Source organism: Mesoplodon densirostris, chromosome 10 (genome assembly GCF_025265405.1).
Source record: "Mesoplodon densirostris isolate mMesDen1 chromosome 10, mMesDen1 primary haplotype, whole genome shotgun sequence".
NCBI lineage: Eukaryota > Metazoa > Chordata > Mammalia > Artiodactyla > Ziphiidae > Mesoplodon > Mesoplodon densirostris.
Window position 1 is genome coordinate 102170734 of NC_082670.1, and position 12489 is coordinate 102183222.

At 37.9% G+C, this 12489-nt stretch overlaps 1 protein-coding gene across 8 annotated transcripts in view; it reads right to left on the reverse strand.

The window, feature by feature from the left end:
- Positions 1-12489, reverse strand: part of RAD18 (RAD18 E3 ubiquitin protein ligase) — a 114624-nt gene that overhangs the window by 40359 nt on the left and 61776 nt on the right. For all 8 annotated transcript variants that reach the window (XM_060110951.1, XM_060110950.1, XM_060110948.1 and 5 more), the window contains 2 exons: positions 12396-12472; positions 11025-11085 (listed from right to left, as the gene is read on the reverse strand). In XM_060110951.1, coding sequence (XP_059966934.1) covers positions 11025-11085; positions 12396-12472 — 138 coding nt within the window. The remainder of the gene's footprint in view (positions 1-11024; positions 11086-12395; positions 12473-12489) is intronic.

Here is a 12489-nt window from a genome sequence, read left to right on the forward strand (position 1 = left end):
CTCTTCAGAAATAGGTGAGGTCTCATGTAGAATACAAGCTAGGTGATTTCTTTTAAGTCCTATTTAACTCTATACATTTGAGAACGATTACTTTGTACTTGTTCAGCTCCCCGGAATCAATGGGCTACCACCACTGCTATCCTTATGTAGTTTGTGTTAGGCAAGGGTAACACAGCACTATGGGGTCTGCATAATTTAAGCAGATCAGCCTGGGCCATTCTGCTAGTGAGGCTTCTCCTGCTAGTAAGGCTCCTCCATTGTGTACTTATGGATTGTAGATTTAGAATGACTCAAGAAACCTGCTAAAGTAATCTCATAACAGGTAAGGAGGCTTAATGACTTTATCTTCTGAAGTAATAAAATCCCAGGTTTAGAAGAGATTTTCTTTTTAAATCTAATTACCCCTACAGCTAGGCTGGAAACCAAAAAGTAAATGGCAACCACAGCTTTGGCTTTGGCCCAAGAAGTCCAATAACCCCTCAAAAAATGAACAATGCCAAGAGATTATCACTAATAAAATTGTTCCCACTCATTTCTCCACCTCGTTTTAGGAGTTCTGCCATTTGGCAGGGAGAACTTTAAAGTCTCAGTTCTGCTGGCTCAGTGCCCTGAATTTACCTCTTAAAAGTTTTAAGTGGTTCAGATAGTGGTAGGAGCTGAGGAATAAGCCCACGATGAACCAAGTCATACTCTTCAAGATTTTTAATACTTGAATCATACCACCCTTTCTGCCTCACCAAGTTGAAATACCACAATCTTTTCTAGTGCCAAGTCAAGCCCTTCATGCCCCGACCACCTCACCTGCTCTTTTTTTAGAGCAGCTTTTACAGCCAGAGTATCTCTGGGTCTGCCCATGAACCCAGGGGTGCACCAAAACCAGGATCCCAAGAGTGGGAGACTCAAGCCTCTAAAGTGATGTCACTGAGATACATACTCATCTACTTTAAATCACAGAGTGAGTCTGAAGTCAGTGTCTCCCAAAGTAAAATCTCATGTCTTTTTTCCCCAACTACCTATGACACCCACGCAGCAAACATGGATGAAGAACAGATCAACAGTAAAGGGTAACATTCACTCAGGATTTATTCATTTAACCTGAACTGACTAGCCTCACTTTAAATTCATGACCGTAAGTCTCAAACAACCACTCAGCACTATCGTACAACTTTTCTACATTTCTCAAGTAAACTTTGCTTTACAATTCTCCAAAATGTCGACTTCATACTTTCTCCAAACCTCCAACACTCCCTTCTCAGTTGGGCTCACACTACTTTGAAAATACAGAAAAGTTCTAACAGGAACTCTGTCGTCTTCCAACTACCACTACTTCATCTGTGCACACATGATCTATCTTCCTGGCAGTTAGCATGAAATGGCGATCCTTGCTGCAATTAAGGGCCAACTGCTAATTTATGCTCTGGATTCCATCACTAAGGCCTTCTCAGTGATACAGTATGTGCAATTATCCTTTACTCTATCATCTATTTCCCGCCTCTCATTTGAATCTTTCCCACTGCATACAAATAAGCCTAGGACGGGACCGTGCTTTTGAAACAGAGTGTGGGTTGTGAAAACAACTTAGTAGATCCAGACCAGCATTTAAAAAAAAAAAAACAATAATAAGAATAGGATAAAAAGTGCTAGAGTGCATTAAAAATGGAAAGAGGAAAAAACCAAGATGTCCTTCGTTAGGTTAATGGATAATAAACTGTGGTACATCCAGAGAGTAGAGCGTCATTCAGCTCTAAAAAGAAGTAAACTATTGGGACTTCCCTAGGGGCTCAGTGGTTAGGAATCCGCCTGCCAATGCAGGGGTCATGGGTTTGAGCCCTGGTCCGGGAAGACTCCACATGCTGCGGAGCAACTAAGCCCGTGCACCACAACTACTGAGCCCGTGTGCCACAACTACCGAAGCCCATGAGCCTAGAGCCCATGCTCCGCAACGAGAAGCCACCGCAGTGAGAAGCCCACGCACCGCAACGAAGAGTAGCCCCCGCTCACCGCAACTAGAGAAAGCCCACACACAGCGACAAAGACTCAACACAGCCAAAAATAAATAAAATAAAATAAATTTATAAAAAAAATAAATAAAAATCTAGATGTGGACATATGCTTTCACTTCTGCTGGGTAAATAACTAGGAGTAGAGTTACTGGTAGGTAGGTTTATGTTTCCATTTATAACAGACTACTAAACTGTTTATTTAAGTGGCTGTATCATATTGCATTCTCACCAACAATGTATGAGAGTTCCATTAGCTCTACATCCGGCCAACACTTGGGATTATCCTTTCTTTTTTTCTTTTTTGCCATTAAAATAACCATATCTTTTCATGCGGTTATTTGGTATTTGAGTATCTCCTCTGAAGATCTGTTTAAATATCTGCACTTTAAAAAAATACATCCTAGGACTTATTGAATTTTAAAAGTTCTTTATATAATACAGATACTAGCACTTTGTCAAATATAAATTTTACAATATTTTCTCACAATCTGTGACTTGCTTCTTCATTTTCGTATTTGTCTTTTTTTTTTTTTTTTTTTTTTTTGGTCACACCACGCAGCATGTGGGACCTTAGTTTCCTTACCAGCAATCGAACCCATGCCCCCTGCAGTGGAAACATGGAGTCTTAACCACTGGACCACCAGGGAAGTCCCTTCATATTTGTCTTCTGAATGTAAAAGCTTTTATTTTATTGAAATATAATTTATCACTTTTTCTTTTACGCTTCATACTATTTGTGAAAGATGATCATGTCAACTGTGAACAAAAACTCTTATTTCTTCCTTTCAAATCTGAATATTACTTCTCTTTCTTGCCTTATCACACTGGCAAGGACCCACGGTACAATGCTGAACAAAAGTGGTAAGAATAGACGTCTCTACCCTGTTCCTAGTCAGAAGAGAAGCATTCAATATTTTACCATTAAATATGATGTTAGTTGTACGTTTTTCAGATATCCTATACTAGAGCGGTTCCCAACCTTTTTGCACCAGGGACTGATTTCATGGAAGACAAGTTTTCCACAGACCAGGGTTGGGGGATGGTTCAGGCGGTAATGGGAGCGACGGGGAGCGGCAGATGAAGCTTCACTCGCTCGCCCGCCACTCACCTCCTGCTGTGTGGCCCGGTTCCTAACAGGCCGTGGACTGGTACTGGTCCATGGCCCAGGGGTTGGGGATCCCTGCTATACCAGATTAAAGAAATTCTCATTTAGTGACAGTTTTTATTACTAATGGGTGTTCAACTTTGACATATACTTATTCTGCATCTACTTATAAAATTATACAGTGTTTTTTTTCCAGTATGTTAATACACTGAATTATATTGATTAATTTTCTAACATTAAACCAATCTTGCATTCTTAGGATAAATTCCACTTGGTTATAATGCATTATCCTTTTTATGTAGTGCTGGATTTGATTTACTAAAATATTGTTAAGAATTTTTGCATCTACGTTCATGAGGAATATTGGTCAGAACTTTTTATTATACCATCCTTGTCTGGTTTTTACTTTCATGGAAACTTTAGCTTCATAAAATGAGGTAGGAAGTATTCCTTCCTTTTCAATTTTTTAGAAAAATTTTTTAGAATTGGTATTATTTCCTTCCTTATGTGTTTCATAGAATTCACCAGTGATGCCATCTGGATCTGGAGTTTTCTTCCTGGGGATGCAAATTCAATTCATTTACTAGATATAGAGCTATTCAACCTTACCTATTTCTTCTTGAGTAAGGTTTGGTAATTTGTGTCTTTCAAGAAATTTGTCCATTTCATGTATGTTTCCACACTGACTGGCATGAAGTTATTCATAATATTCCCTTACTGTTCTTTTAATATCAATAGGATACTTAGTAATTCTCCCTCTTTTATTCCTGATATTGGCAATTTGTGCTTTCTCTCTTTTTGTCCTAATCAGGCTTGCTAGAGGGCTCCCAATTTTGTTGACCTTTACAAACAGCTTGTGGTTTCATAGATTTTCTCTGTTATTTTTCTGTCTTCAATTTCACTGATTTCTGCTCTTCACTGTTACTTTCCATCTGCTTACTTAGGATGGAATTTGCCCTTCTTTTTCTAGTTTCTTAAGATGAAAGCATAGATAACAAATTTAAAACCTCTTCTCTTTTCTAATATAAGCTTTTAATGCTACACATTTCCCTCTAAGCATTGCTTTAGCTGCAATACACATTGCTATGATGTCCTTTCATTCAGTTCAATTTATTCCCTAATCTGCATTTACCTCAGCCAGAATATTTTTCAATTCAAGTATGTATGTCATCTAAGGAATTCCATTTGTTTTTTCGTTTTTGTTTTCGTTTTTTGGCCACACTGTGCGGCTTCTGGGATCTAGTTCCCCGACCAGGGATCAAACCTGGGTCAGTGAAAGTGAGGAGTCCTAACCACTGGACTGCCAGGGAATTCCCTTTTTGGTCTTTTTTTAATACTGTCCATTTCTCAACTCAGTAGGACCCTCCCTCATTCTTCCTTCTTCATACAAAGAACATATTTGTAAATGTTGTTTAAACATTTTTATCTACTAGTTTCATCATCTCTGTCATTGCTGGGTCTGGTTCTATTAATTGATTTTTCTCTTTTCTAGGATGTTATTTTTTTTCTTCTTTGAATTCCTGGTAATTTCAATAGGATATTGTTAATTTTATATTGTTGTACCTATTTAGTGATTATTTTGAGGTTCCCCCACCCAGGACCTTAAAGCTGCCTGCAAGCTGCTGGACCTGTAGAGCTCACCATCTTATTTGTTTTCTTTCTCTCAGGGGAAACAGTCCTGTGCTACCTTTTTCCAATATCTGAAAATCCAGTGATTTATATATTTCATCTGGTTTTCTAGCTTTTAATGGAGAAAAGTAAATACAGTCTGTTATTCCATCTGGGCTAGGAGTAGAAATCTCCAATTACTTTGAATTTTCTGTGCTGGGAAAGTTATTTTTTTACCAAAATATGCTATTTATGATTTATGTCAACGTAATAAATTTATTGTTGTTTTTAAATAAGTTAATAAATATTTTTGAAATTTCTTGGTTTTAATTTTTCTTAGACCCATGTGTTATCTGGAAGTGTATTATTTAGTTTCCAAATATTGGTGATCTTCCAGAGGGCTTTGTTACTGATTTCTAATCTGATTTCATCTCATGGTAGAGAACAGACTTTGTGCACTGAATGAACCCACAAGGTGACCTTCTGCAGATCCCCGGGGTTCTCTCTTCAGTGCAACTTTCTCCTCTCCGCACTCTGTCTTGCAAACTTCAGCTCCTTCAGTTTCTCTGGTCTTTCTTTCTCCTTAACTCAGAGCCCTCCAAGCTCTGCCTAGGATCTCCCTGCCCGACCCACAGCCTAGAAACTCTATTATAGGGCTCGTATAATAAATTTTTCCATCTCTCAGAGATTCCTTTCCTTTGTTACCTAATGTCTAACGTCTTGAAAACTATTTCATATGTTTTGTCCATTTACAATGGTTGTTTGTTGTTTTTTTTGGAGGGGGGCGGGGGGATTGTTGTATATCAGGTCCCAATTATTCTGTCTTGGCCAAAAGCAGAAGTCCCCCAAGCTTTAATCTGTAATATGATACATATCAACAACTATAACCCACATAAATGAAAGCTCTTTGGTGCCCTAGGCAAATTTTAAGAGTGTACAGAGGCTTAAAGAACTGAGAATTGTTGCTCTAAACGTTGGGGTGCCCCAGGGCTTAGCCTTAGGCCCTGTTCCCCACAGTACTCTTCTCCCAGCTAATTGTATCTAAGTATACAATTTTAAAGCACATGTCTTTTTAGTTAGATTCATCCATTTGTACTTAATTCTATTTTCCACTTGGATATCCACTAGAAACCAAAACTTAACAGAGACAAAATAGGAATTTTGATTCCATTTCCCCATCCACAATCCTCACCCTGGTCTCCATCTCAGTAAATGGCATCATCACTTCTCCAGGTGCTTGAACCAAAAATGCTAGGGGTCATTCTTGATTCCTCTTTTATTCACCCCCCTATATTAAATTCATCAGAAAGTACTATTGGTTCTACTTTGAAAGTTTACCTTGAATTGTGTATTTTACTTCTGCTACCACTCTAGAAATGCCACATCCCTGACCTAATTTACTAAAATGGCTTCACTTCATTCAGGTCTCTTCTGAAACATCACATCACCCTTCTTAAAGGAGCCCTTCTGGTCCAGCAGCTCCATCACTTTCTATCCCTACCTTAAGTCTCTTCATAGCACGTTATCACTATCTGATACATCTTACTCGTTTGTTTACTGTCTGACTATTCCCAATAGAGTGTAAGCCCCATGTGGGCAGAGACTTGGTCTGTTTCTTTAATGTTATATTCCCAATACCTAGAATACTGTCTGGGTGATCCATAAATATTGCCTGAGTGAAGAGCCTTTAGGTTAGTTTTCTTACTATTTCTTGCCACCTTACAATTTATTATCTATTCAGCAGATGCCATCTTTTTAGACATAGATAAAATCATATTACTTGTCTTTCTAAACTCTCCAATGACTTCCCACTGCAGGAAGAATAAAACCCAAGTACACTGTTACAAGGTCTTTCCTTCCGGGACCTGGCCCTGCCTCCCTGTACACCACTCTTCCGCTTCGCTCACTACACTCTACTCACACCCGCTGACGCGGTGTCTACCTCAGCGCCTCTGCCCCTGACGCTCCCTCTGCCTGCAGTACTCTTCCTCCGGCTCTGTGAATGGCTGCCTTTATTTTCATTTCGATTTTTTTTTTTTTTTTGGCTGCGCCTGACCGGGGATCAAACCCAAGCCCCCTGCATTAGAAGCGCAGAGTCTTAATCACTGTGCCACCAGGGAAGTTCCGCTAGCGATATTGTTTTGTTTTGTATTTTTTAATTTTACGTCATTTTTTAATTTTTTATTTATTTAATTTTATTTTTTGGCTGTGTTGGGTCTTCGTTTCTGTGCCAGGGCTTTCTCTAGTTGCGGCGAGCGGGGGCCACTCTTCACCGCGGTGCGCCGGCCTCTCACTGTCACAGCCTCTCCCGTTGCGGAGCACAAGCTCCAGACGCGCAGGCTCAGTAGTTGTGGCTCACGGGCCTAGTTGCTCCACGGCATGTGGGATCTTCCCAGACCAGGGCTCAAACCCGTGTCCCCTACATTGGCAGGCAGATTCTCAACCACTGTGCCACCAGGGAAGCCCATTTCGATTTTTTTTTTTTTTTTTTTTACTTATGACTCATCTCAAATGTCAACTCCTCAAGAAAAACCTTTTCTTGACTACATTACCTAATGCCCCCATAATTTCTATAAATTACTCTCCTTTATAGCATCTGCCACCTAAAATTGTTATAATCATCTGCTGATTTACTGTTATTTATCTGTCTGCTATTAGAATATAAGCTCCATGACGAGAAATTTATGTATCTTGCTCACTGCTCTATACTCACTACCTAGAAGAACAGCTAGCACATAGTAGATGCTCAATAAATATTTACTGAATTAATGAATAACCAAATTAAAAAAACAAAGGAACATATTAAGCTAAAATGCCTTGCCTACTTAACAGGATTAAGCCGGTGCTCTCAGGAAAAGTTACAGGAGGTAATCCCAGAGTGTTCATTAGAGGTATGTCTTTTTTTTCTTGGCAACGTATAAAACTATATTTTACCAAGGTGAAGAGTGTAAAGATCCCCAAAATATGTCTGTCATGGCAGTTAGGCAAGTAAAGTAACTTTGTTCAGGCTAAGATTCCACCTCTTACTGGAGCAATTCAGTCTTAATTAAGAAGACCTACCAAAAGCATTTGCAACCTGAAACCTGCAGGTAACTCAATAAACTCATTTGATTCAACTCTGTATCAAATACACTTTCTACAGATCTGCAACTAAGCCTCAAATTGATTTCACTGTTTCTCTCCTCTTCTAAAAGAGGGACTCATGAAGATAAATCTATCCAAAAGACTGCTAAAGAAAGACATATTGTCACAAAACTACCAAAGTAACTCATTCATAAAATTAAGCTTTTTTTAAGCAAGATAACCTGAAACTAAAGCTTATATGTATGGACTCAAAAAGTATTCCTCCATATACCTTTTTTTTCCCCAGAGACTTGCCTGGAAAAATGTATTCCACCAAAACAAGGAAAAAGAAGAGGCAGATTTGGATCCTGAAATAGGTGAACTGACACAGGAGGGAGGAGAGAATACCCAGAAGGCTGGTGAAAGGGAATTCCAGGGTAGCTATGAAGGAGGCCCAAAGCACAGGCACAGTAGCCTGGAAAAGGGCTGGGGGCTGCTTCAGGCAAGATGTTCTGGAGAAAATAGTGAGTTGATAAATAATCTATGAGTTTCAATGTAATAGAAAGTCACTGACATTTCTCATGGAAAGTTAACAGATAAATTAATATCAGATAAATAGAAAACTAAGCAAATAAAATTACTAATTATAGGGAAAATAGAATGTTTTCCTAAAAGAAATTACAACTGTAAGGGAAGAAAAAATAATCTCCCTTCTAACCTTCTTAGTTCTTAGCTGGGGCTTTATAACAAAAGACAAATTTACATGAGAAAAACAAACAGATGTCTTTTAACATGTATACCTCATGTATATATGGAAGATACCCAGAGAAAAATAAGTAACTCTAAGCCACTTGGAGGTGACTTAGAACACTGGCTTAAATATCATCTTCAGCTAGACTTTAAAAAAAAAAAAAAAGAAAGGTATGTGGGAGGCCAGTTATGGGGAGATGGCCAGGAAAAACACAGTAAACAAGAGTGAAGTCTGCTATGCTGATTTAAGTCACAGCCTTCTCCATCAACAGGAAGACTAACTTACTTCTAGGGATAGAGAGGGGAGGAGGGACAGACACCTTTGTAATTGTGTCCTACACTTAGGCAAATGGGGGAAGGCAGAGAGCTTTCCTTTCTGCTGCTTCTCAATTGCCTTCTGCTCAAAGCAACATGTCATGGTGGCATATTCTTGGGTGGTGGCATACTCTGACACACTTCATAACCATAGTATTGTATGTTGCCTGGTTCAAACTGTATACAAGGTCTCTAACTAATACTGACCTTATAAAAAATTATGACAATATTCAGAAATTGGGAGGGAGGAGAAGGTAAGAGTCAGGATGTACAAAAGAGCTAAATTTTCATTTTTCAAATTAGGGCTTCAATCAATTGTTAACATGGAAAACTGAAACACTTCAAGAAATAGCAGAAAGAATAATCTTTTATAAACATGAAGATAATTACTAAAACAAAAGCCAAAAGGTTTGACAGTTGTTAATTCTAGGAAATGAAGATGGAGACAAGGAGGTGGCGAGAGGCAGAGTTTTTAATAAGCCTTAGAGAAATGTGATTAAAAACCACATACATGGGCTTCCCTGGTGGCGCAGTGGTTGAGAATCCGCCTGCCAATGCAGGCGACACGGGTTCGAGCCCTGGTCCGGGAAGATCCCACAAGCCACGGAGCAACTAAGCCCGTGCACCACAACTACTGAGCCTGCACTCTAGAGCCTGCGAGCCACAACTACTGAGCCCGTGTACCACAACTACTGAAGCCCACGTGCCTACAGCCTGTGCTCTACAACAAGAGAAGCCACCAAAATGAGAAGGCCGTGCACCGCAACGAAGAGTAGCTCCTGCTCTCCGCAACTACAGAAAGCCCGCGCACAGCAACAAAGACCCCACACAGCCAAAAAGTAAATTAAAAAAATTAAAAACCCATGTACATTAAAACATTAATAAAAATGTTTAAAAAACAGAAGAACCATCAATGGTATATTTAGATCCTGATACTAAATCAAACTGTAACTAGACTATAATGCTAATAATAAGTGCTTGAGCTTTAGGAAGTGCCCAAAAGGTTTAAAAAAAAAAAAGTATATACTGAGGTTTATTTTAGAGCTAAGTGAATTAATTTAACATGTTGACCTATTTAGTCAAATTAAAGTTTTTAAAGATATTTAAATGGTGGGCAATAGATATTTGTATATTTTCTTGCCTATATCTAACCCACGTTTTCTTTAGTGTAGCATAATTGTTAGATACCATCCTTTAGTGATTTAAATTATTTTTGTTCCATGCACATTTTCTGGTTTCCTTATTGTTACAGGCCTTAGTTTTGCCACTTCAGTGATTGTCTGATATTCTCTAGCTCCTGTATCAAGAAAAATTACTTTGGCTTCCCAAAGGTTGATCAAAGAGGATCGATCACATCTGTCTATCTTTAGAGCACCAGCGCTGTAACTCTTGTGGTTCAGCCTCCGGTCCGTGAATCCTCCAGCCTCCTTTCCCCACTCCGAGAAGGCTCGGGCCATCACAACTGCATCTAGTGCCTGTGTACTTCCTCTTTCCTCCCCACACAGATCACAGCTGTATCTGCCCCTTCAAAGCTTAAGAAGTGAAAAAAGAAAACACAGTTCTTTTGGCACAACTAAGGCATATCATGTGTGGAATATTCATTCAGCAAATATTAACTATCTACCATTTGCCAGGCACTTAAATTTAAATTTAAACTAAAAACCAACCAACCAGCCAAAGAAAAAGCAGCTATCTAATTGACAAAACAGTAATGTGCTAGCACTGGGAAAGATACATATAAAGGTCATTTAAGGAAAATGAAGCGATAAAGTTGGGAAGCTGGTAATAATGAATAAAATGAAAACTATCTTCAGCATAAATATGCAAGCTGCAGAGTGCTGAAATTCTTTACATAAATACTGTCACTGGCCTGAGGACAGGATGGCAAGTCAGCAATGTTTCCATTTTAATCCCATTTTCTTCTCACAGAGATGCTTTGAGAGCAACTAATTAATATTTGCAAAGTGCTTAGTGATAAGCTCAAAGTAGAATGTTAGTCACAAATCAAAGAGCACACACATAGTAACAAAAAAAGGTCACTGTCTTGAGTAAACACTCAACCAAAATTCAGTCTCTTAAGTAATATTAACAAGAAAGTTTGTGTTAAACATTAATATAAAAATACTTAAGATGAAAAACTGTAACCCAAGTTCTTTGTAAATAAAGAAAACATAACTTACGATAGTTACTGTGAATTTCATCTATTTCCTTTTCTGTTTGGTCCTTTGTAAAAACCATTATCTAAAAAATCCAAAAATTCTTAATTAAAAATTACCAAAAATGATAAAAAATAGAAATTAGTACTATAAACTTTAAAATCTCAAATGTGGATGTTTAAAATAGAGCAAAATAATCTCTCATCTCTGTTTTATATAGACTTAGGAAGATTAACTCCTGTTTACTTCTCTTGAATATTGTAATTAACATACATTTTACTCATTATTTTTTTTCATCAGTAGAAAATGCAATACTGATTCCATTAGAATTTATGAAGTATTAAGACAACAATCAATTAAGTTTCCTACTTTCAATATTTAATTTTCCACATTCATTACTACAATAGGTAACATAAAACTACAAGACTGAAGAGACATTTAGCAGATCATTAACAAGGCACATCGTCTTGTTTGTCTTCTACCTTTTCCAGCCTAACTTGTCCAAGTCTACCACAAAGGTATACAGAGAAAATGCACTAATACAAGACTTCATGTGTTAAATTTCTAATTCACTTTTTAAAATTTTAGACTTAAAAGATCTGAAATGTACTTACACGATTCATTATAGTCTCCATCTTATAGTTAGCACACAGGTAATAGCAAAGTCAATGAAAATCTCATTTTTTTCTACTATCTGATTATAAACTTACTTCCCTAAGGTTGTTGCTTTCCTTACAAACACATTACCGATGGTCTAGAAAAAAAGTTTACTTGGGAGAGCCCAAAACACTTCCTCCTGTGTCAAAGGACACAATGGCTATTTTCTTCTTTGGTATCCTTTCCTCAAGTTTTGGACCATCAAGCTATAGGAAGGCAATAGTGAAGAACTTTAGGTCTCTGATTTCCTCAGTAAGCTCAATAGATGCTCAATCCTCATCAACTCTTAAAATTACTTAATTTCACCATCAGTATAACCATAGAATTGCAGAATGCCAGAGCTAAAAGGGGATCTTAGAGATTATATAGTTAAACCCCTTAATTTTACAGATGAAGATCTTAAGGGCCACAGAGGTCAAATGTTAAACAGCTTATTAAATGCAACCACCAGAAAAAGGACCAATACCAAGGTTACCTGATGTACGGGCACATGCTTTTTTCCATAAAACTGTAATTCATCAATCAACTCTACTTTGGATTGATCTTGTGCCAGAAGACTGCTAAATATGATAAAAATGCTAAAATGAGCTGCAAGTAAATCATAATACATTAAATGGAAATGTGTTCTAGTATATTTCCCACTGAACAGATTTAACACTGGTTTGCTTTAATTTGTAGGGTATTCGACTTTTCCTTCCTTCATTTCTACCGAGATACTGAAAAAGACCATCAACATACGCTTTCGTTGAGTTTACTAGCTTCAAGACGCATCCTAGTCTTCTCCATATTTTCAATTTCTTGAACTATTTCAGCAGCTGTTAAAATAAGGGCA